This window comes from Carica papaya, chromosome 9, assembly GCF_054855325.1.
Source record: "Carica papaya isolate Zhongbai chromosome 9, ASM5485532v1, whole genome shotgun sequence".
NCBI lineage: Eukaryota > Viridiplantae > Streptophyta > Magnoliopsida > Brassicales > Caricaceae > Carica > Carica papaya.
In genome coordinates, this window is record NC_142317.1 from 4,360,202 (window position 1) to 4,385,081 (window position 24,880).

General features: G+C 33.2%; 4 protein-coding genes across 6 annotated transcripts; 2 read left to right on the forward strand and 2 right to left on the reverse strand.

Annotated features, from left to right (window-relative positions):
* The first annotated feature begins 418 nt into the window (after positions 1-418).
* EMB1865 (CRS1 / YhbY (CRM) domain-containing protein) lies at positions 419-7,486 on the forward strand. The gene is made up of 10 exons (XM_022053482.2): positions 419-1,434; positions 2,087-2,555; positions 2,635-2,765; positions 4,082-4,426; positions 4,930-5,086; positions 5,160-5,452; positions 5,554-5,613; positions 5,956-6,039; positions 6,173-6,387; positions 6,858-7,486. The coding sequence occupies exons 1-9, from the start codon at positions 541-543 to the stop codon at positions 6,332-6,334; spliced, it is 2,595 nt and encodes an 864-aa protein (XP_021909174.1). The 5' UTR covers positions 419-540; the 3' UTR covers positions 6,335-6,387; positions 6,858-7,486.
* Positions 7,487-8,125: 639 nt separating this feature from the next.
* On the reverse strand, positions 8,126-13,105 carry ESP1 (hydroxyproline-rich glycoprotein family protein). Of its 2 annotated transcripts, XM_088211313.1 has the most exons (8): positions 12,955-13,105; positions 12,758-12,835; positions 12,598-12,651; positions 11,389-11,427; positions 10,742-11,308; positions 10,566-10,658; positions 9,011-9,193; positions 8,126-8,583 (listed from the first exon to the last, which is right to left on the reverse strand). In XM_088211313.1, the coding sequence occupies exons 1-8, from the start codon at positions 13,045-13,047 to the stop codon at positions 8,458-8,460; spliced, it is 1,233 nt and encodes a 410-aa protein (XP_088067439.1). In that variant the 5' UTR covers positions 13,048-13,105; the 3' UTR covers positions 8,126-8,457. The 2 variants fall into 2 exon arrangements, with proteins under 2 accessions (XP_088067439.1, XP_088067440.1); XM_088211314.1 differs by lacking the exon at positions 12,598-12,651.
* A 540-nt stretch (positions 13,106-13,645) lies between these two features.
* Positions 13,646-16,461, reverse strand: NAC058 (NAC domain containing protein 58). Its single transcript, XM_022053926.2, has 3 exons — positions 16,064-16,461; positions 15,384-15,655; positions 13,646-14,502 (listed from the first exon to the last, which is right to left on the reverse strand). The coding sequence occupies exons 1-3, from the start codon at positions 16,215-16,217 to the stop codon at positions 13,915-13,917; spliced, it is 1,014 nt and encodes a 337-aa protein (XP_021909618.1). The 5' UTR covers positions 16,218-16,461; the 3' UTR covers positions 13,646-13,914.
* Positions 16,462-19,848: 3,387 nt separating this feature from the next.
* LOC110823559 (DNA ligase (DUF1666)) lies at positions 19,849-23,544 on the forward strand. 2 transcript variants are annotated; one of them, XM_088211746.1, is made up of 6 exons: positions 19,849-20,112; positions 20,199-20,674; positions 20,765-21,103; positions 21,233-21,610; positions 22,340-22,563; positions 22,646-23,544. In XM_088211746.1, the coding sequence occupies exons 1-6, from the start codon at positions 19,967-19,969 to the stop codon at positions 22,889-22,891; spliced, it is 1,809 nt and encodes a 602-aa protein (XP_088067872.1). In that variant the 5' UTR covers positions 19,849-19,966; the 3' UTR covers positions 22,892-23,544. The 2 variants fall into 2 exon arrangements, with proteins under 2 accessions (XP_088067872.1, XP_021909651.1); XM_022053959.2 differs by having other exon boundaries at positions 19,850-20,112; positions 20,762-21,103.
* Positions 23,545-24,880: the final 1,336 nt, after the last annotated feature.

Sequence of the window (24,880 nt, forward strand, 5' to 3'; positions counted from 1 at the left end):
CTTTAGTATATTTTGGATGGCAATAAAAGTTTCTATTATTACATAAAGAAATTGTTATTCTCTAGTTGATATTCAAAAGATTTAATAATTATATAAAATGTATATTATTACAAAATATAATCCAGCAGTTTTTCAGTAGTTATTTTTTTTTTATTTTTAATAATTATATATTTGTAAAATCTTTTACATGGAGCTCAGTGAGCTGCGCCACAAAAAATGAAGTATATGTATCTCTATATAAATCTCTCTCTTTGGTTTTTCTTTAAAATTTTCGTTTGTTTCGTTAGTTAATTATTTAAGAAAACGGCAGCGTATTGGCCCCAGTACGATACATGAGTCCACAGCTAATATAGTTACTTGCCAGATCCAAGCCCAGCCCAAACCAAAATATCCCAAATTTCAGTCTTATCTATCTCCTTCCCCAACTGAAAAACTGCTTATCTGTCTGCAAACTTTCTCAGCAGCCAAACGATGAGAGAGAAACTGAGCTCCTAAACCATAAAAGCTCACCACTTCAATCGAGCTACAAGTCAAATCATAATGTCCCTCTCAGCCTCGAAATTAACAGAAATGCCACTGAGAAGCTCACTTCCACTCGCATCACACTCGCACCACTCCTCTCCATCCTTCAACCACCTTCTCTTCTTCTCCTCAGCCCCGAAACCGTCATTTCACATCCTTAGGCCCTTATCCTCTCTCCGTACCAAAGAACAGAACAGTAGCAGCAGTGGAAGTCCCAACAGAAGCGGCGGCAACCACCGCTCATCTTACCCCTGGTCTCACCAAAACGCAAAGCCTTCGGCTCCTTGGCTCGATAAGTGGCCCTCCTCCTCCCCTTCCATCGACGACGAAATTCAACGGCCACAAGAAGAGCCAGAAGAGGAAACGACAATCCGGTATTTTGATAAAGATAAAGGGAAGAGCGCGATTGAGAGGATCGTACTTCGGCTACGGAACCTAGGGCTAGGATCAGATGATGAAGAGGATGAAGAAGAAGATGAGGGAGGTGAAATGGACGGTCGTAATTCGATGAACGTGACCGGCGATGAGAAATTGGGGGATTTATTGAGGAGGGAGTGGGTACGGCCTGACACGATTTTGGCGGAGAGGGAGAGGAATGATGAGGATGAGATGAAGTTGCCGTGGGAAAGAAGTGATGATGAGGCGGAGAAGAGCGAAGGAGAGGTAGGAGTATTGAGGAAGAGGAGAGTCAAGGCGCCGACATTGGCTGAGTTGACGATAGAGGACGAAGAGCTGAGGCGGCTAAGGAGGATGGGGATGTACCTGAGAGAGAGGATCAATGTGCCTAAAGCAGGAATCACGCAGGCCGTGTTAGAGAAGATTCATGATAAATGGAAGAAGGAGGAGCTTGTCCGGCTTAAGTTTCATGAGGTGCTTGCTCGGGATATGAAGACCGCACACGAGATTGTCGAGGTTGGTTGGTATTGTTTGCTAGATTGTTGCTTGATGTGCTGAACTATATCGCATATGCTATTAAATTTTTCTGTCGTTAAGCAATGAACTGTGCTGAATTATATCGCATAGGCTGAGATTAGGATAAACGAGAACTGTAGGGTAAAAGATACAGGAAAAGGTTCCATTTCCCAGTAAGTTTTGACAGACCAAAGACAATAGTAAGATCTTACTCATTATCTCATGTTCTTTGGTAATTTCTTAATTCCCAAAAATATCTTCTGCCATAACCAAAGGGAGACAAGAGTAATCTTATTCTTGCTGGTCATTAGATGGGTCAGCTCTAAGCATCAATAATCTTAATCTGAAAGGCTCACAACATGCCCACTTAAAAAGATTGCATTATGGCAGTGATTACAGTGCCCCTATTAAACAGATGCTGACAGGATTAAGATTGAGTGCATTGAACAAGGAAGAGGATGGCACTTTCCATGAGTTTATAAAACATAATGATAGTTATTAGAATGCATCTCATCAAGTCCTGCAATCCCACATATTCATTAAGTAAACTGAGGTCTGACCTTTGGGCAACTGTAACTAATTGCCAACTTGATGTTTTGAAAATATCAAAATGATTTGGAAAATAAATCTAACTACTTGCATTGATGGCCAGCGTCGAACTGGAGGATTAATTATTTGGAGGTCAGGAAGTGTCATGGTTGTCTATCGTGGAGGGAATTATGAAGGACCTTCTTCTAAGTCTGAACCCATTGATGGAGTAAGAGAAGCTCTTTTTGTTCCAGATGTTTCTACCGTTGGCAATGCAATAATGGCCAGTGAAACTTTTGAAACTTCAACTCCAGAAAAGGGTGAGCCAACCATGAGGAATCTGGATCGCACCACAACCATGACAGAAGAGGAAGCTGAGTATAACAGTCTACTAGATGGTTTAGGTCCTCGCTTTCATGAATGGTGGGGTACAGGAGTACTTCCTGTAGATGCTGATTTACTTCCTCCGAAGATTCCTGGTTATAAAACACCCTTTAGGCTTCTTCCTACAGGAATGCGGTCACGCCTAACCAATGCAGAGATGACTAATTTACGGAAAGTTGCTAAATCACTTCCTTGCCATTTTGCTCTTGGTATTCTCACCTCTTTTGAATACTCGGTTCTGTTTATTGTATCTGTTTCCAATGCTAATTTTTTAATACTACTTTATAGGGAGAAATAGAAACCACCAAGGGTTGGCAGCTGCAATAATTAAACTTTGGGAGAAAAGCTTAGTTGCAAAAATTGCTGTGAAACGGGGTATTCAGAATACAAATAACAAGCTAATGGCAGAGGAGCTAAAGGCATGTTCTATACCTTTTCCACTCAAGGCAATTATTAATGTATTTACCAGTATTATATCTTTCTATATTATATTCTCCAATTTAATGCACGAGAGAAAGAAAAAGGATCTCTGGAGGTATGTGCTGTGTTTTCCCCATTCAAGGTAATTATTATTGTTCTATATACCATTTATTGGTGTTATATTATGTTCTATATTTAATGTCTTTGTAAAATAGCAAAAGAAAAAAGGTTACTTAAACATGGAATCGGTGAATTTTATCCACCTTCTGAAATGTCTTAGTTTGTTTTTTTGTTTTTGTTTTTTTTTTAAAGAAAAAGAATTCATCTGAAAATAATCTTCCACAGAAATGATTGCTAAACGCTAAGCACTCATGTCATTTTTTCCTTCTGATGCTGGGGCCTGGGTGGAGTATGGAGATGATTTAATGGTCATTCGAGAGCAGTGACGTTAGATTTTTTGCTTCTGCTTCAATAATATTCAGCTACTGCACCACTTTCGTTTACCTCCTGTAGTGGAAATGAGTTGTCTAAATTCACTTCTTATAAGAGAATATGGACACTCCTCTTGAATTTATAGTATTAGTGAGAGAAAAAACTATTGTACTACCTATTAATTGTACTTCTTATAGTTGTTTATCTGCTGTTTCATGAGTTGCACTACAAACAATTAGCATGGTCAAAGCCAAACCAAAATTTCGAGGTAAAGAGCAGTTAGTGTTGGCAGAATTAACGCCAATTTTTGATGATTTCCTTATCTATTAACTGTAACTGAGTGGCAGAAATAAGTAGCAATAAAACATTTAAATTGAGTTTGAACTCTAACCTATTGTTGAAGGGGAAAAATGAATCCTGCATATCAAGAGCAAAAGATTATTTAATAATCTTGTCGATACCTTCTAGGCTTATTATCGTACAGTTAGAATACAGTAAAAGAAGATATGTAACTAAGACGCTGGATAGGTTTTTATTTCTTGTTGGGTAAGCTGAACTAGTGATTCTTATGTTTCGATGTTGTCTCTAGATGAATTCATGGTTTACGATAACCTGCTGTTCTTCCAGATTAATACCATAAGTAAAATTCCTTTGTGATTAGAATTATATAACCAGAATTAATGCATGTTTTTATGTTGTTTTCCTGCAGTTCCAGAAACAAGATAGGATATGATAATACAATAATACTGAATTTAGTTTTATGTTCATTGTAGATATTGTTTTCTCTTTTATAGACATGCTGGAAATCCAAGACGATGCACAAAGAAATGTTTTACCTTGCAAAAAGAGAAGTGGTTTTATTTCCACCTGTTTTGTTTTGCAGAGCTTAACGGGTGGTGTCTTGCTTCTCAGAAACAAATATTATATTGTCATATACCGTGGAAAGGATTTTCTCCCTACAAGTGTTGCTTCTACTTTGTCAGAAAGGCAGGAGTTGACAAAAGAGATCCAAGATGTTGAAGAGAAAGTGAGAAGTAGAGGATTGGAGGCAGCTCAATCCAGTTCAGATAAAGTACAGGCACCTGCAGGTACTTTGGCTGAGTTTTATGAAGCTCAAGCTCGGTGGGGAAGAGATATATCTCATGAAGAACGTGAAAAGATGGTTGAAGAAGCTTCAAGAGCCCAGCATGCTCGGCTTGTTAAACGAATTGAACATAAACTAGCTGTTGTAAGTATCTTTCTTCTTTCCTTAGATATTTTTCGCGGAACATAAAGCAACAAAGGGAGTCATTTTCTGTTACTTTTAACTTTTGGAATAATCAGTCATCCAATTTAATTATTTCAATAATCAAAGCCAAAAGATTCCAAATTCACACTTGTTTTACCTTCATTGAGTTTGAGCCATACAAAGTCCATTAATCTTGTTTTCTTTACATTCCAAATTGGTCATTATTATTTCTTGGGCTTTTGTGGCCTCAAGAAAGTTGAGGTCACTTGCTGACTTCAAAATCTTGCTTTCACTTGAGAGGCAGGCAAGTTAGAGTACAATATAAATAACAGGTTTAGCCTTTTTTATCAACTTAAGCTTTTAATAATTGTCTGTTCAATTTAATTGTTTCATAGATATCTAAGATGCTTTATAGATCACCAAGCAATTGATATCGAGAAATTTATGTTTATTGTTTCTTTATGTCATACATTATGTGGTTTAATGCTTCAATGTTTGAACAGGCCCAAGCTAAAAAACTCAGAGCAGAGAGACTGTTGGCAAAAATAGAAGTCTCTATGGTTCCTAGTGGTCCTGATTATGATCAAGAAACAATCACTGACGAGGAGCGTGTTATGTTTCGAAGGGTTGGTTTGAGAATGAAAGCATACTTGCCTGTTGGTGGGTAAACTTCATTTGACTGTTGAGGGTTAGACTGAAGTTATAATACTGATTTTTTGTAAAAATTTAACAGGTATTCGTGGCGTTTTTGATGGTGTTATTGAGAATATGCATCTGCATTGGAAGCATAGAGAACTAGTTAAACTAATAACCAAACAAAAGACCCTAGCATTTGTTGAAGATACAGCAAGGTTGTTAGAATATGAGAGTGGCGGGATACTGGTGGCTATAGAGAGAGTCCCTAAAGGATATGCTCTTATTTATTATCGTGGGAAGAATTACCGCCGACCCATTAGTTTAAGGCCAAGAAACCTTTTGACCAAGGCAAAAGCATTGAAGCGCTCAGTTGCCATGCAACGTCATGAGGTTTCATCTCTTAAACTTCACATTTAGGAAATATATCATATATAGAGCTTGTCTAATCGTTATGTATGTCCTAAAGACTATACTTTACATGAATACTGCAGGCTCTTAGTCAGCACATATCTGAACTGGAGAAAACCATTGAGCAAATGAAAGAGGAACTTGTAAGTGGTAGTTTCTTTATTGACTTTCTGTTAACATTGTTTCATGCTCTACAGGTATTCATAAATGAATGTCATTAGTTGTTAATTTTAGCTATCTATGTTGGTTTGGGACTATTCCTCTTGTCTTTATGGACATAAAAGGATGTTGAAGTACATATTTGTATGTATGTTCACTTGTGATATTATTGTGAATATAAACATTCATTGTCTTCTCATTTCTGTACTATATGTTAGCTTTATATGTGACTGCAGTTTTCAGTAATTCATGTTTGGTAAATTTGAATTCTTAATTCAGTAAAAACTTCAGGCCCGTTGAAAGATATTTTATGGAATTTTTCTCAGGGTGTTACTGAAGATGCAGAGGATGAAAATGATTGGAGCTCTGGGGAACATGGCCAATTTGATCATGCTACAAAATTCACCCAGGTGATATCCCATCTTTTGCTAGATTTCTTTAGGGCTAGGATGGAATCAATTGTTAAAGTCACTTTTTCCCTTGTCAGTACAAAAAATAATGTTCACTCTTAATGGGAAATAAGTTGTTGGTATTCTCATGCAGACTGAGGATGCCACTTTGTACATGGAATGTGACAGTGGCAGTGACAGTGAAGATGATGAGGAGGTGGATGATGATAACAGCAACATTTATTGGGAAACAGATGAAGAATCTGTATTTTCAGGCTTTGAAAACTGTGGTAGTACTCTGAGCAAAAATGATTGATGAGTTTAGAAGCAATTCTATGGAATACTTGTTGGTGTCCTTGTCCAATGCAGGTATAATCTATTTTTTTCCATGTAATATGTCATTTTCCTTCATAGATTAGTATTCTATCAATTGCCAGTTTCTCACATATTAATGTGCAGGTATCATAAGTAGCAACTCTGTGCCAAACTGCCTATCTTGCATCAAGACTTCCTTTTTTCTTATGTCATTCTCTGGTTCATCTGTGTCGTGCAATCATATCTGCATTTGTTTTTCTGAAGGAGTGGACAAAGATCATGATATATGCATCGTAGCATGAAACTCATTTGTCTCTGTTTTTCGAGGATTACTGCATTTTGTGATCTATCTGGTGCACTAATAAAAAAATTTATATCAAATACCTAGAGATATATGCTTATTTGCAAGTTTCTATCAAATGGATGAGGCTGTTAGACAGATTGTTATGGTTTACGACTTAAAAGTTAAAATGAATAGTGTAGCTCAAGTGCTGATGAGAGTAATGAAACTGTGGATGATGCAGGAGTTCCCAAAAAGAAGTTCCAGGCAGTCTGTAGCTTCAACGGGAGATAAGCACATGAAATGTGTGCAGTTACACATTTTTTACCAGTTAAGAGGCAATCTTCCCTCTGTCAAGGTTGTGTAGAGAAGCATGGATTTGTCTGTTGAAGCAGTTTCTCCTGGATGATTGAAGCTATCGCCTTCCATTGCATCTAATTGGGGGTGAGTTTTTAGTCATGCACCTGATTTGATTGCCAACTTTGCCAACTTCACATTTCATATGGGCATGGTATGGGAGAAAGCATACGTCAGAACTACTGAAGCCTGTAGGTTAGGCTGGTTAGCCGCAGAGAGGGAATCAAGAGTTGCAACCTCTCCAGTTTCTCTCTCCTATAACCCAACTTATCATTACTGCTTTTTAGTTCGGCCATCCCTAGAAAAACCAAAATCCCCCAGAAGAGAAGACAATGTTACAAATATTATACGCTTGAGTGGAGATTTGCTGCAAATAATTTTTGAGTGATTTTCTGTTAATCAAGGTTGCGACTTGTACCATTAAAAGGAGGGGAGAAAGAGGATGTAGATGACATTAGTAATCATCATTATTTCTAATTAATCACAAGCCTGTGTATATGGGTTTTATTTGCTCAACGCTTGCACCTCTAGGTAAATTAGATGAAACGCTAATTTGCTAATTGCTAAGTGGTATTGCACATGGACATGATGTTGTAGTTTTGTATTTAACTTATAGTTTTTGGTAGTAAAAACAACTCGAGATTATCATTTTAGTTAACTAAACCATTGTCATGTTACAATTAAAAAAAAAAAAAATCTAAAAGAATTCTAAAGAATTGGAGATTTTTGTTGTTTTATTCATATTTTATTTTCTTTAGGTTTGAGAATTATAACTCAAGAATTGATCTTAAGAATTTAACAAGCGAAGTTAATCTTATTTAAGCTATATAAATTATAACAACAGATACTAAGAAAAAAAAGATACTTGAAATTACTATTTTGTATATATTTTTTCAATTTTGGGTTCTAATTTTAAATCATTTTCTGTGCACCGGTTAATATAATAAGAACCTCTTTTACAATTTTTATAAAAATTTTGAGAAATTTTTTTTCTTAAAATAATTTCATAAACTAAACTATTTAATTAAAAACATAACAAATTAAGATGAAATTAGAACGTAATCTGTCAGAGATAATTAATAATTTACCAAATAAAAAAGCCAGATATTCTGTTGTGGGTTCAATAGACAGGCTTCGTTTTCAATAAGCATCATCTAAAGTAAACTGCGGAATTTTGAAACCTGTATATTAATTCAATGAGACACTTAAATTTTCAATCCCCCAGGGAGTTTACATGCAGAACCATACACCCATGTCAACGATATAACTGAATATAACCTTCTACCATATGCATTTGCTAACTCAAAAATCTTAAATTAAACCAGCACCTAAGAGAGAGAATGAACATACTCCTGAGAGCCTTGACAACAAGCTAATATAAAACCATTACAAACAAATGTAACCATAACAACCTCAGCCGAGCTGCAGAATCTGCAAAATCGCGAAGCACCAGATGCAACTAATCTACCCAAAAGCACTAGTACCATTCATTGGCGCAGAATTTGCTGCAGCTGAAGCACTTGATTCCTCTGCTCCGGAGGTAGAAGATTTATTTGTTCCGGCGTGAGGCTCATAACCTGCTGAAGCAGTGCTTTCTCCATTTCAGGAGTCAACTAGACAAACGACAGAAGAAAGCCAGATTGTTGAGAGAACTTCAGGTAGGACTAAAACAATAGTAAATTACACACAAGTTGAGTCTAGAATTTTAAAAAGAAATAATATTTTAGTCATTGAATAAAAATTATATCTATGAATTAAATTTAATTTTTTAATAGACGTTAAATAATAACCTAAAATGTGTCACATGAGAGTCACATAACTGTCAAATCATTAAAAAAAATTCTGTGCATAAGAACAATAGTAAAAATGCAAGAAAAAGTGTTTATGCGCATAAGAACCTATTGTTTCTTTATTCTCAAAATTTTTACAGAAGTTGATGAAATGACTAAAAATAACTATCTGAAAAAATTGTGAACTCAGTTGCAATTATACCCAAAGCCTAAAACTTCTGTCAAATATTTGGCAAGTAAGATAACTTACAGAAGCAGGGCGAGGCGGCTGATTGCCTGACCCCATCTGACCAAGAGCTACTGGTGGTGGTCCTTGCAGCTTGGGTATTGTTGAACTATCTGGTGGGCCAGACATCCAAGAGGATCCTCTGTCTACTTGCATGGAACTTCCACCTGGATTGCTAAACTCTGCTCCTAAATGAGGGCCTCCTCCCTGATATTAGATGTATACTCTCATATTAGCCAGAAAAGACGGCACATTGTATTAACCCAATAACTCAGAATGAAATAGATTTGTAGAATACTAATGGGATTTATATGATGTTACCAACAATAATACATCATGCTTGGTGCATTATGTGCATACCTACAGGTTATTGAGTTTGGTTGTTGGTAGTTAGACTTAATAACCACAGTCTATGTCCCCGCTTGAATTTTTACTAAAGAACTTTAGGGCCTCATCAACTAACAGCCAAGCTTGAAGATTACACGCATGGAAGTGAGGCCCTAATAGTTGAAGATAACAAAAAGAAATAACAGATGCCACAGGATAATATACAGAATGGGAGTGTCATTCAAGATTATGAACGTGAATGCATTATTAATAAATATCTTGAATTTATATTTTTAAGTGGCAAAGTATACATATCCCTTACAAGTAGCTCAACAATAGTTGAGAAAAATTTGAGATGAAAATTCTGGCTTATAACCAGAATTCATTTGAAGTAAAACCAAGAGCACATTCCTATCTCCCGTTTTCCAAAATTGTCATTTAATTTTTATTTTCTCAAGAAATCGAAGAAAGTGCTTTACTTGCTAGAATTGAAAAGCTACCTTCCGAAAATAGTAAAGTGAAAATATGTTATTGTAACTTGTTTTTCTTTTTTATAGATTTGAGAAAACTGAAACTAACTGCATTTGACAAGTTTGTTCTCTATTTTTATCTACAGAAACTATTAGATAATTTTCTTATATTTTTTTTAAATCAATTTATAGAACATGAAATAACAGAATAGCATGACCAGTTATCTAAAATGATATTAGAACCGTATGCTTATCATTATTATTTACACAGAAAACAAGAAAACAGTTCAGATTCAATTATAACGGAAAACGAGGGAAAATAACTTTATTCTGTCTGCTATTTTGACCTGTCAGAAGAGCCGTTTTCTATTAACTCGGTTTTCTGTACTATAGCACCTGAATGTGTTTTTCATCAACTTTTTTGTTTTCTCAAAAAATGTTCTGAAAAGCACTCCAATTTTCCAAGACAGAACCCAACCTAATCTTTTTCCACCTAGAATTTACATTGTATGACATTGCTATAATATTTATGCAACTTGCAGATGGTTAACATGTATCTTTGGAGAAATAATATCAAATATTAGCAGATAGCCAATGAAGCTCATGATGACCATTTGAACCTGGATGATTTACGATAAACAGATATGACCTATATACTTAATCCAAACTGGACAGCAACAAATGCCAAATACTGATCAAACTATGCAGACCAGCCCTGTCAGAATGCATACTGAAAAAGAAAACTCAGCTAAATAAATCAAACAGAAAAAAGATGTATAAACCTGGTACAGTGACTGAGGTGGCAGCTGACTTGGAAGTGGTGGCTGACCCTGTGGAAATGGAGGCCCAATGCTAGGTGTAGGTTTTGTACCTGGCTGAAAAGTCAACATTTAAAGTAAGTTATTCCAAGAACAAGTGAAACATATGAAAGGCCACTAAATGCATACTTTCCACTCACATGAAACATGGGTTGTGAAAGATGCTGAGGGCCACCAGGGTGTTGAAAACCCATATTAGGCCCCATCTGCGGAGCATATTGATGATGATAAGTTGGTGGTGGCCTTGGTTGCAGTGGCAATGGTGGTTGCAAAGGCAAATGAGGTATTCCAGACGCTGGTAATGGTTGTTGCAACTGAGTAGAGGATGGAGGAAGCTGAGTTTGATGAAGAGGTGGTGGTTGTGATGCAGAATGAAGAGGAATTGGAGGCACATGTTGAACTTGAGAGGACTGTGGAAGAGGCACTGAGGTCATTGAGGGGTTCAAATGTCCCTTAGGCTTTTGTGGTGGCTGCAAAGGATGTGAAGGCATGGGCTGAGACTGAATATTGACTGGAGGAACAGGTGTAGATGAGATAGCAATTGCTGGTAGGTTCTGCTGTTGCTTTCTTATAGGAGCTTGTGCCTGAGATTGTTCCTGCGAACCAACCTGGCCAGACAATGAGTGTGGAGACTGGACATTTGCTTGTGGAGCAGGCTGTGCTGGTTGCTGAGGTGGTTGTGATGCTGATGGCTGAATGCTTGGCATCTGATCTCAAATTGAAATTAGTGTAAACATATGTGAACCAATACGAAGAGATAAAAATTCACAAAGATAAAAAAACAAACCACTTGAGGGGGCTGGACCATTCCAAGCATAATCTGTGCCTGGAGAACAAGGAATATGAATAACAGCCCATCAGTAACCAAAGGAACAGTTAATGGTGAAATGGTACTAGTAAATGGAAAAACAAATTTTTAAGCAGCTAAATGAAACAAAATATCATCTATCATGACATAATGTAAATTCCAAAAAGCAAGCCAAATCAGCAAAATGTTTAAATAAGTTGCTGCTGTTCGCAACAAGTCATTGGATCAAATGTAACCTTTTTCTTCTGATAAAAAGAAAAGCAAGCAAAGTTTAGTACTATAATTGCACCCTCAGATGGCAAAATCTATATCACAAAGATATCACCAGACAGAGAATTTTAAGTCTGAGGAAAAGAAGATTATTTCTTTAGGCATTTAGTGTCTCTTAGCACTCATTTCTTGCCAGCAATAAGCATTATTCAACAACATCCTGATCATGTCAGGCATCAATGTCATTTATACTGAAAACTCGACCTTGCATCAAATTTTGAAAGGGAAAGCACATTCCAGAAACTATATTTTATATAATTCCAGCATAAGACATTCTAAGTAACCTTAGATCAGGTCATCTACAGCTCCTAGTTAAGCGCTGCCATAGAACCCACGAACCCTGTAAGGTCCTATGAAGTTTACAGATTACAGAAAACTGGAAAGCAAAAGAGCATCAGCTTGTGACACAATTTGCGTCAAACATGGGGAGGGCATCAATAGCATTCCTGAAATTCTATTTTAATAATCCCAGCAAAAGACATGCTAAGTAACTTTGAATCAGGTCATTTGCAGCTCCTGGTTAAACGCTGCTGTATCTCCCAGGGATGTAAAAGGTCCTCTGAGGTTTACACTTCACATACTAAAGAAAACTGACCAGAGCATCAACTTATGAGACAACAGACCCTAGAATAACTGGCACTATTACATGGTCAAAGTAGTAACAGATAGATCACTTCATAGCTTCATTATCCTGGACTCATTGACATAGAACTTTCTATAGACTTGGATTATAGCACCCACAAAAAAAGAAAAAAAAAACATTCTTCACTTTTATAGAATATTAAGATTATCGACTCTAGCAATTTGTCCTTTCTTGTACAAGGACACTGTTAGTATCAAGTGCTCTTCTATCACTCATGGCATCACATGCTTTTCCTCCCAAATTTCTAAATTAAAGAGCCGGAAAACCCTAAGTACCTCTTTCAGTAATTTGATTGAAGAAAAGAAATTATAGATGTCCATAATTGAAGCCTAAAAAACATGAGACAGGAAACCGATAAGTCTACGAGAAGGAAAAAAGAAAGATGATTCTTCAGACGCATATAGGTAAAAAGAATAGAATAGAAGAACTTGAAACCTGGAACAGAGCTTTTGTCAATAGAGGGTTTTGGATTAGGATATGCCTCGCTTGCTGCCGGTTCTGTTCTATTAATGTCTGCAAATGAAACAGAAGCAGATAGCATCGAATTATCAGGAGTTGTTTAGATCACAGCGGACGTCTGAAGGAAAATAAAAAAGAAAGGTAGGAGAGCGAGAAAGAGAAAGAGAGAATGCCTTCATCTGAGACATAATATCATAGAGCTGGTTCTTGGACATCCCGGCGAGGCTCGTCGATGCGGCGTCGCCGGCGAAGTTCTTTGTCGCCATCGCCGAGAGAGAGAGAGAGAGAGAGAGAGTCGAGGAGCGGGGTTTGTTGAGTTTCGGGCTTAGGCCGAGGGAAATATCATGGATTTCGCTTTAATCAAATTCGTTTGGGCCGGGCCCAATTCAAACATTTCTGTCCTCATTATTTTCTCGGTCTTTATATTATTATTTAACATATATATATATATATCATTTTCTATTCGTATTTTTATTATTATATACGTAATAATATAGAAAACAAGCTGTGTGTTAATTTAATAATTTAAGATTATGAAATTAAAAAAAAAAAAATCTAAAACAATATTTTTCATGCGCTACGGATTTTAATATCTATCGCAATTTAACTGGGAAAAAAAATATAGTTTAATTTGCATATAGATTATCTCATAAAGTTACAAAGAGGAAGCAAATCTCGTTAAATTAATTTTGTGTAAATTTAATTTTTTATAATTTCTAAAAAAGTATTTTTTTTTTTTTTTTTTATAAATAAAATTGCAGATTTACAAATATTAACATAAAGGTTAACACATTTACAATAGTATTGTGCATATTAAAATATGAGTTTTGATAAAAAAAAAATAAAAAAAAAATAAACTTAAAAGCTTACCAAGGTTTTTTCTCTCTATTTGATAGTGATAATACACATTACTAAAACAGTAAACAATACAACTCTAGCTTGAGAATTTTCCCTAGCTATACATTTACTTACTGAAATATAAAACCTAGTTTTAACTTTACAACATTATTATTGAATTGGCTTCGCCATATTTTATGATTACAACAGTGCACACGATACAGTTTTCCATGCACTTGAGTTAAGGATTGAAACAAAAGTTAGATTTTTCACAATTGATTTATATATAAAGCTCTTTACCACATTGTGTCTAAATTAAATTGTTGCTCCTGTTGTGGTTGTGTTTGCGCTGGATCTAAAACCTTAGAAAAAGAAGTTTGGAAGCTGGAAGTGCTCAAATCATTTTTGTTGTTCTCTAAATTACCAATTCCAGCTTGTTGCATAATTGAGTAGTGATGTTGATGATCGACACTCGTAGCTTGATCTCTAGCCATATTTCTTTGCTGCAATGCTCTCAAAATTAAAGAATTCACTGAAAGATTTGAGCCCAACAAGCTAGAAGTCCAAGAGAGCGGTGACGAAAGATTTGCAGTTGCTGCAGCAATCGCCATGTTCAGGTTCATATTCATATTTAAGTCATTAATGTGATGATTAGGACCACCATTATGATAGCTTTGTGTTGATATGTTACTGAATGTAGTCGTGCTTGATGAATTAGCTGCATTAATGGTATTTAAGTTGGGCAGCTCAATGTCTCCAAACTCATTGACGATCGAGTTTGTGTCACATGGAGATTCAAGTGATGGTGCTTGCGAAGAAAATGTTGGTTGCTGTGGTTTCTTCACTGAGCTTTTCTGGAATACTCTACAGACTACCCATTCTTCCTGTAAAATTAAGTATATGCAAAATCATACTCATCAATTACAATAATTTAATTAATATAGTTATTTACCCTGAATTTATATAATCAAATCATTTATCTTAAATATTATTTATGATTATATATAAAGAATCTTTCCCAAAAATATTATTTATCATAGCACATGTGGCCTGTTAGATAGATTAAACTGACTCAATACTAAACTTACATTATTGTGATAAATAAGATTTTTTTTTTCTTTTTTATAAAAAAATGTGGTATCGAATACCTATTAAACAACTTAACATACAATAAATAAAATCGTTACAAATATTCTACGAAAACATACAAAAGATATATAAAATATCATTTAATCATATTTTTTTTTCTTCTTCTATATACACGAGTATTTTACTACTCAAAATGTTAATTTTGAGTGTTGGAAGCGATATATTGGTTTAGAAAATTTTAGAACCTATGTTTTCAATGTATTTTATTCCATGTCTCTAATTAACACTCAACGTTATTGATTTAATTTTTTAAAATAAGAATAATAATATAGTTTTGAGATTAAGTTTTGTTTAAATTTGATCTTATAAAATATGAATGAAGATACAATATAAATATGATATAATAAAATAAGAATTGGACTCTAATTGTAAATAAATTTTACATTCAATGTTAAGTTTTAGTAATTATTTTTGCAACCTCTACCTTGACAAAAAAAATATAAATGTAAATTCATCATTATAGAGTTTAAAATATGATTAGATAAGTGGACTCATCAATACATCAAATATATAAGTAAAAACTAAATTCTGCAATTCAAATAGTCAACACTTGGAAAATGAATGGAAAGTAGAATACTCTGTAAATTAAATACTACGTAAATGTTTTAATTATTACCTTTGTGGATCTGAAAGAATGTTTGTGATCTAATCTATATTCATGCATGACCCAATTGCTTTTCACCCCCTTGGGAGCTCTCCCCTTGTAGAAAACTAGGGTTTTCTTCATTCCCACAAGAACTCCTGAACCAGCACGAAAGATTTCCTTGTCTTTTCCAGTCGTTTTCCAGTAACCAGCCTCTGTGGCTCGGTTGGTTCGAAGTCCAGTTGGGTATTTTCTATCTCTCAAGTTAAAAAAATACCATTCTTTCTCTCCCATTGAAGCCTTTCCTACACCACATAATATGTAATAAACTATTGATTTAGTAATTATATATTAAAAACACACACGTAATCTTATAGTCTTATTATCAAAATCATCATAAGTTTCATTGATTGATAAATGAAGCTTATCATCAATCTCTTATTTTCAAGAAACAGCAAATAATTTCCACCCTTTTATTCTTTCTCTCTGTTGAGACATACTTCAATAAAAACCTCACGAAAATCTCTATTCTTTATATATACATTTAGATATAAACACATAATCCATCTGGCAAAAGGGAAAAAAATCCAGTTAATATTATAATTAACTAAAGGACAATCAGTTTGACCAATTAGTTGATTAAGGTACAAACATGATACGTTAACCCAAAATGAAAACAAACAAATATTCAAAGAAGAAAAATAGATTACTACCTGGGAGATCCCACGGTTCACATTTATTGAGATCCGCATCAACGATGGCTTTGGACGTGAAAGTATTATCAGAGACCTTGGTGGTTAAATAATAAGTGATGAGTTCTTCGTCGGTCGGATGAAATCGAAATCCAGGAGGAAGATTCTCCTCCATTGGTATCACTCTTCAAAAAACAAAAAACCCTAGCTTTAACCAAAAGCAAGAAGCAGCGGTGAGAACCACACAACTGCAGCTGATAAGTACGTAAATATATATGTATGTACTTAGATATATATATATATGATATAAAGGGTAATCAAGTAAGCTTCATATTAATGGCGTGAAAACGTGGATCTGTTAATAAAGACCCTTGAAGAAGAAGCTGCAGCCATGAATGTGTTCTTTAAGGGGCGGTCATTACAGCTAACACTTTGACAGAAGATGGTGCATGGGAAGAATTTATCATTTTTTAAATTTATTTTATTTGCTATCACACTGTGCATGATTAGTAAAGAGATTAAATTACTGGAATGCCCATGGGTTTGGAGGATATTTACGTGAAAACCAGGGTTGAAAATTCTTTTGGTACACACGAGGAGGGGAAGTTGAGTCTTAGTTACACAAGATATTTGAGATGTGTATGTATGTATGTATGTATTTGTCTATGATCCTGTCCAACCACCTTCACCCATTTCTACCCACCAAAAACTTGTCTCGTCCAATCACAACAGGCCCTTAAACACTATTTTAATCATCATTACACTAATATATGGATGTATATATGTTTGTATCTATATGTATATGTGTGAAAAGAATAGAGGAAAGAAGGCTAATTTAATTTTTTTTTTTTGGAGGAAAATTAAAAAAAAAAAAGAAAAAAGAAAAATCAGTCGTACATAGTATTACAAATTAATGAGGATGTTTTTGTATTTGAATTAGTTTTAAAAAAGAAAAAATATATATTATTCAAATACTTTTATGCTTAAATAACTACAAGTTTTGAGTTTATTAAAGCACCAAAAAATTAATAAATTAATTTAATAATTATTTTTAAAAAAAAAAAAAAATTTTGGGTCACCAACTACTTTAAATATAATCTGAATATCTCAAATCAACTAAATCAAAAGACCCATTTCATAATTTTTTTTATATTTCTCAATTTAATATCTAATTTATTATAATACTTAACGTGTTAATATAAATTAGTAATATCAAACTCGAACACATATGATTAAATGATACTAAATCGATTTATTTAATAATATTAGAATTTAAACTATTATTTATTATAGAATAATTGAATTATTAGTTTTTAAAAATTAATAAATCTAATTATACCCAAACTTCAAATGAATAGAATAATTGTGTAGTTCGTATTAACTTCATCACTCTTTCTTTTTTTTTTAAAGTAAAAGTGATTAATTAATGGTGCGTTAAATGTCATTCCTTCGTATCTGCTGACAAATTTGATAATCAATCATGCGTCTTCTAGAAAACAGTTATTGAAAGATTAACTTTACATGTGCACATTTCATGGAATATCTATCTATATATATGTATGTATGTATGTATGTATTTTTGGCAAATGCTTCTACTAATCCATTATTTAAGAAGATAAAATTAAAATTAAGGTTTTAATTTCTCTCTTGGGTGAACAAATCAAGGTTAACTATGGTGACCGTCAAAGTTCTCAATATGCATATTTAGTGTGTGTATATATATAAAGATAATATGATAATTGTAAGTACCAAGTATGGTTATAATTAATAATACCAGCAGGCATAGAATATTTGAAAATTGACAGACAGTCTAATTAGAAACTTCATGATCACTGTGTGTGCGTATATATATGTGATTTGATTAATTTTTGTTTCTAGAGAGAGAGAGAGAGAGAGAAGGTGAATAGATATAGAGAGAGTGGGTAAAATGGTGACCAACTTATGACTGCAAGTTATTTTTTGTTGGAACTTTTCTTGGTATTGCATCTAATTAGTTATCTTCAATGTCAATCCTAACCACATAATTTCATCATCTTCTTACACATCTGCCATTTGGGTTTTCTAGAAACACATAAATCTGTATAATAATCTTCTTTTTTTAATCCATTAATTACATAATATATATATATACACACACACACGAGTCGCATGTTAATTGTTATCCAACTTATAATAAGAGCTTAAGACAACATAGCATGTAAATGGTAATACATTGAAAGAAAATGTCATTTAACTTTCTAGATTTGCTTTGTTTAATTTGATTAATCTTGTTCCGATAAACTTAATTAACTTTTTACACACCCAAGAAATTCTAAACATCCTATTAATTTTATTTATTTGATGTGAAATTTTTAAAAATTTCACACTACAAACATGAAATGAACATTCAAATTTCTAAACATATTGTTTGTTATAATATATATATATTATATCATAGGCTTGATTATCCGACCCGGAAATTCCATCTCGGCCCCAAATTCATGGGCTTCCGTTCAATTACAATAATTCCTCCGGGTCCGATTCCAAATTATCTCCATTATACCCGACCCCATTCATCTAGGAAATACCATCTCGGGCTCTCGGCTCATAAATACCCAAAAGTCACCGGCTTCCATGAAGGTATATAATATATAGATACGTATGTATTATTAGCTCATTAGAAATAAATCCGAGTTAATCTATACACATAATCTGTATGTATGTATATATATATATATATGTATGTGTTCATTAGTTAAAAATTATTTGTGTATGTAAAAGTTAATGCATAACTAATTATAAATATATGCATATATAGCAGGAGTAAGAAATTAATTATAATGAATAAAAATTTGATTCAAGGCGTAGTCATTTTCATAGATATAAAGGGGTGCATGTATATACGCATATATATGTAAATATTCTGATATGATTTATTTAAGCAAATAATCATATATTTAAAAAAAAGGATGCGTGTGAGTATGTATAGGAAATTAACCAACATGATTTTCTGGCAGAAATCTTAGTATCCAAGTTAAGGACAAACAAAATAATAATAATAATAATAATTATTATTATTATTATTATTATTAATGAAATAAGAAAATATTTTGAAGAAACAAGGACAGAGCACCACTCTCTAATCAGCTTTTTTAAAAGCTTCTTTATTCCATTAGGACGCAAAGAATACTCCAATATATGTATATATTATTATATAGATATATATTTATATGTGTATATAAATTCTAAATGTGGAAAGCTTTTTTTATTAACAAATCTTTCTTTCAGAAAGCAAACTGGAAAGATCAAACATGTTTTCAGATGCGTGTGGCACGGTTTTGGTCTCTTCTTTTCTTTTCATTTTTGTTTCCATTATATATGTTTTCTTTTCATAAATATTAGATTGGCACATATATGTATGTATGTGTATATCTATATATATATATACATACACACAAGGGAGAGTGCGGCAGTACACAACAAATAATTAAGTAATCATGCTAGTTAAAGACTTAAAAGACTGCACAAAATTAGTCATTTTTTAGATTTATCACCCAACAACTACTTGCTGGATCATAATCCAATCAAGATATGTACACATATATATATATATATATATATACAGGTTAAATAATCCAATTAATTAAACTAATTCTTTTCATGGCTGTTCCTTCTGCAACACTTTTTACAATTAATACACCCCCAACTGATATCATAATTAATTAATTAACTGTTGGAATTAATTAACACAGGTGTAGTATATACATGCGTGGGCACACACACACACACACATATATATATATGGTGTACGAGATATATATAGGCCATTTTCAAGGAAGATGAAAGCAACCCGCACACACCCTTTTTGTAGGACTTGATCACTTCGCTTTGTTTAGGTGTATATATATCAGGAGAGGTGTTATTAATATTAGGAGGAGAAGAAAAATGCCATGTTCAGCAGAAGAAGCTCTTGCTAGATTCTTCTACAATGTTTCAACCTCCTCCTTCATCTTCCTCATCTTCCTCTACTCCTCCATAACTCTTCTCGCCAAGTTCTTCCACTTCGTCGGTTCCTACCCACTAATTCAAAGGCACTACTCCATTATGTCTCACTTCTATTATTATTATTTCCTTTAATTTTTACAAGAAATTACTTTTACTTTTAAATCTTTCGCAGAAATCAAGATGGGTATGATTACAGTTTGCTTTCCGAGGAAGAAGAAGAAGAAGAAGAAGAAGAAGAAAAAGAAGAAGAAGAGGAAGAAGACATTAACAATGATAGATACAAGTACCATGTCAAGTACCCAGATCAACCAGATGATCATTTGGTGGCCGCCGACATAATCAGCGGCGGAGATTCGCGCATGTTTTGCTTTAAAAAGAACCAAGTAAACCACTGTGATCATGATCAAGATCGTCAAGATCATGAGCTCATGCACCATTATGATCATGATCAGCCTACTGTAAGTGATCATGATGGAAACTTCTCAGCTGATGATGATCAAGAGTTCTCCGCCCGTGATGATTCTCCGTGTTCAGAATCTGATGATCATGATATCATCAACTCTGATTCAAATCTCCATGGACCCACCTCCACCATAACAGTAGACCTTCGGAAAAGTGGTTTGGTGAGCAGTGATGAAAGCACCCATGGTACATGTTTACTTACATCTATACACTCACACATACATACATGCATTAAACTTGGTTTCTAAAATATATAAACAATAATATTTGCAGAAGATAAATGTTGCAGTTTTAATGAAGAAACTATGAGGAATAAGGATGAGAAGTTTCTGGTTTTTGCGCCGTCTCAATTGGAAATTACCAAGAAGTTCCTTGTTGATGAAGAAAAGGATCATGAGGAGATCTATGGGGACTCATGCACTGTTGGGTCAACTTCAAAGAGTTCATCTGAATGGAGAAGCTCAATCAATTGCAGAGATTCAGGGACTGATGATCCCTTTTCTTCTTCCTCAAGAAGAAGCTGTCCCAAATGGGAGTCCTACACTGTGTTTCAGAAGTATGATGAAGAAATGATGTTTCTTGATAGGATTAGTGCTCAAAAGCTTCATGAAACAGGTAAATATATATATAATTTTATATTGTACTAAGCAAAATTAGATATATTCATGCATCAAGAGGGAGTAAATAGCTTATATTTTAATATTGTTTGGCATATATTACAATGTACGTATCTATTGATTTCAGAGTCACTTAGATCTATACAAGCATGTCCAAGATCAATTTCAGAAAGGCTAGTACACAAATTCACCACAATAAACAAAAAATCAGATCATATTCGACAAAACCCTTATCGCGAATTGGAAGCAGCATACGTAGCACAAATCTGCTTGACATGGGAAGCTCTCAATTGGAACTACAAGAAATTTGAGGGTAAACGAGTATCGTGTGGCCGAGGGTTTGATCCGGGGTGTCCGGCCAGCATTGCTCAACAGTTCCAGCAATTTCAAGTCCTGTTGCAGAGGTATATAGAGAATGAGCCTTATGAACAAGGCAGGAGACCAGAGATATATGCCAGGATGAGGCTATTGGCACCCAAATTGCTCCTAGTCCCAGAATATAGAGGTAAGTTTTGATCAATCTAAATCTCTATTTAATTTTGATTTAAGGAGAGAATTACTGATGGAATGTGTTAATATTATTGTATATAAAATTGAATAATATTTCCTCTATATGTTAAGTAACAACTAACTTTTGTCACATGGAATTAAAATAAATTAAATTAAAAATAGACTTAGAAGCATGATAGGATTTTCAATCAAATATAATATAGTTCTAAATCACAATTATTTTAATTTTGTGAAATTTATAATGTTTTTAATTAAACGATGATATTTTCAGTCTTGAATTATGAAAGCAATTTTCATGCTCAGTCAAATGATAAAAGAGACTAAAATCAAAAGGGAAAAGGAAAGGATGAACACAATTTTGCTTTTTCTTAAAAGGGTATACTGGATGTAGTATATCCTCTTTAACTTGTTCTTTCAATTTTAGATCTAATTTTTTTATTAACCGGACTGGACTAACGATTATGATAAAAAAATTATTTTAATTCGAAAGGATTAGTAATATATTAAGCATTCAAATTCAATTAATATTACAAAAAGCATTTCGAAAGTAAAATCTTAAAGCACAAAATAATTAAAGAACATCCTCTTTTGACATTGTATGACAAAGATTAATTAGTATTAGAAGAGCACAAAAAGTTAATCGAAGAATACTCCTATACTAAATGCATCATATTTTATAATTAAGTCAGTAAACTAATTTCTTACATGGTTATTTAAATCAAAGATTCTGAAGATGATGATCATCACAAGGACGAAGGTTTTGGATCGAGAATTTCATCGGCTTCATTTCTTATGATCATGGAGGATGGTATCCGAACCTTCATGAATTTCCTCAAGGCAGACAAGGAGAATCCCTGCAGCCAAATCCTTAAATCTTTCTTTGGCCGATCAAGAAGAGGCTCAGTTGATCCAACTCTTCTTCACTTGATGAAAAAAGTTAATGCCAAAGTAAGTCTCAACACTAATGTTTAAACTTGTAATTAAAACACAATTAATTAAATTAATTCCTAATTAATTATTTTTCATACAGAAAAAGATGAAATTAAAGGATCTCCGGAGAGCAGGAAAATGCATGAGGAGAAGAAAATTGAAGATAGAAGAAGAGATGGAGATATTAATGGGACTGATAGATCTAAAAGTGGTTTCTAGGGTCCTGAGAACGACTGACATGAACGAAGAACAATTGCACTGGTGTGAGGAGAAGATGAGTAAAGTCAGAATTTTAGATGGGAAACTACAAAGAGATTCCTCCCCACTTTTTTTTCCTGCACACTGAAAAACATATATATATATATATATATATTAATGTCACTGCATGATGACTAGACCATGACAAAGCACAAGCATGAATATCCTAGGGCACCCTTTTGTAAATACTGTACAAAAAGAAATCAGGGTTTGTGACCCTACAAATCAAAGTAAACTGCATGTGGGTGACATAGGATTTGGATAAAGGAATTAAAAGTGGGTGAAGAACTAGGGTTGATTTGAAGCGAAAGATCAAAAAGCAAATTAGCAAAAACAATGAAGATAGAGACAAGGGTAGCTTTAGTTTTGCTTTATATTAGCTTTTGAATATTCATTAGGGTTTATCTGTAAGAGAGAATTAAAAGAGAGTAGGAAAATAAAAAAGGACAAATAGCACATGGTGTACACTGATTTAATTAAAGGATAATTTTGGTACGACCCACCACTTATTCTGTGGAAGAAAAAGAGACGATTTATAAAGTGATTAGTGGGAAAAGAACAATTAAATTAATCTCCAAGATTAATTTATGAGAAGTTCTTATCTTGTAGTTGGGGGATATTATTAGAAGAATTTTGCCTCGTACAATTTAATTATGTTTAATCTATTTTCCATTTAATATATAGCAGTTTATGTATTATTTATATTTATTATAAATAAATAGAGGCGATGAACTTAATATTCTTTTTATAACCATTTTTTATTTATTGGTAAAAAAAATTCAGTGTGAAATGAATATAGATAAGGTTTTAAATTAAAATATTATTTTTATTTTATTCTCATTAATATTTTATAAATTTTAAATTTCAATTAAAATATCGGACTTTTCAATTTCCTTACTTAAAACAAAATGGTTTGACACATAAACTTTGGGCTTGGGCTTGGGCTTGGCCCGCTGGCCAATTTCACTTTTATGATTGGTCATTATAATAATTTTAAAATTATAATTTTTCTTGTACAATTTAATATATTAGTTTATTTATTTTTTTTTTGAATTTTGTATAAATATTTCAATTTTTACTAAATACATATATGTTTCTGAATTTGTTATTATACGTAAAAATCTATGATTAATTACGTTTAGAAGAAATTTATAATCTTAATGGGATTCATTTTAATAAATACTTAGTTCAGTTAGTATTATATAAAAATACTAAAGCCTGAATTATCATAAAAATTGAGTTTTTAAGTTTTAAATTATATATATATATTTTTTTTGTAGTAAAACATAGAACGTAGAGAATTAACAATGGGTAAAGACTGAAATTAACTCTCCAATAAAAAGTTAGAAATAACCGTTTAGTTAAAGATTATTAATTAAAAATTAAGTTATAAAAAATTTAATTAAATTTAACGAATTGTAATTTACCATTAATATAATAATCAATCAGGACTCGTTAAAGGTTATGTTACATTTATCTATTATAATTAATTTAATTTAAAATAAATTAATCCTCTTCACATAATGTTATTTTAAAAATATATTATATGACTGGGCATACACTTGATATCTCAAAAAATCTGATTAAATAATTATTTTATTATTAGAAAAATTATGTATATATATAATATTTTTAATTGTAAATTAAAAAAAATAAAAGGGGTGTTAGGCTTGTGGGGCCCCCCTATCCTCCGTGTAGCAGACCACAGCATATACGGCGTCGTCATCATCAATGCGTTAAGCTATTGGCTCTACCCTCGCTCAACATGTCTGGCCGCTCATAGAATCAAACTAGAGCGTGAATCCCACGGTTCCATCCTGTCCGTCCATCTATTATTTGTTAATATGAATTAGAGAATTCATTTAATTTAACATTTTAAAAGTAATAAATTAAATTAAATTTAAAGTAATTACATATTATATAAAGCTGTTGGCCATCTCTCTTTAAGATATTTTGTTTAAAAATGGTAAATATTTAATAAATAGAAAGAAAATATTTATTTATTTATATGTTATCATAAGTAAAAATAGGAGAAAAACAAAGCGTATATGTTTGGCTTTTGTCTGCTATATGAGTA

Coding starts and splice junctions, on each gene's coding strand:
- EMB1865 (XM_022053482.2), top strand. CDS start 541: ATGTCCCTCTCAGCCTCGAAATTAACAGAAATGCCACTGAGAAGCTCA. Junction 1,435..2,086: donor CCGCACACGAGATTGTCGAG/GTTGGTTGGTAT, acceptor ATTGATGGCCAG/CGTCGAACTGGAGGATTAAT. Junction 4,427..4,929: donor TTGAACATAAACTAGCTGTT/GTAAGTATCTTT, acceptor ATGTTTGAACAG/GCCCAAGCTAAAAAACTCAG.
- ESP1 (XM_088211313.1), bottom strand. CDS start 13,047: ATGGCGACAAAGAACTTCGCCGGCGACGCCGCATCGACGAGCCTCGCC. Junction 12,652..12,757: donor TGACAAAAGCTCTGTTCCAG/GTTTCAAGTTCT, acceptor CATGTTTTTTAG/GCTTCAATTATGGACATCTA. Junction 9,194..10,565: donor CACCTCAGTCACTGTACCAG/GTTTATACATCT, acceptor ATCTAATATCAG/GGAGGAGGCCCTCATTTAGG.
- NAC058 (XM_022053926.2), bottom strand. CDS start 16,217: ATGGAGGAGAATCTTCCTCCTGGATTTCGATTTCATCCGACCGACGAA. Junction 15,656..16,063: donor TGAACCGTGGGATCTCCCAG/GTAGTAATCTAT, acceptor TATGTGGTGTAG/GAAAGGCTTCAATGGGAGAG. Junction 14,503..15,383: donor ATTCTTTCAGATCCACAAAG/GTAATAATTAAA, acceptor TTAATTTTACAG/GAAGAATGGGTAGTCTGTAG.
- LOC110823559 (XM_022053959.2), top strand. CDS start 19,967: ATGCCATGTTCAGCAGAAGAAGCTCTTGCTAGATTCTTCTACAATGTT. Junction 20,113..20,198: donor TCCTACCCACTAATTCAAAG/GCACTACTCCAT, acceptor AATCTTTCGCAG/AAATCAAGATGGGTATGATT. Junction 21,611..22,339: donor CCTAGTCCCAGAATATAGAG/GTAAGTTTTGAT, acceptor TTTAAATCAAAG/ATTCTGAAGATGATGATCAT.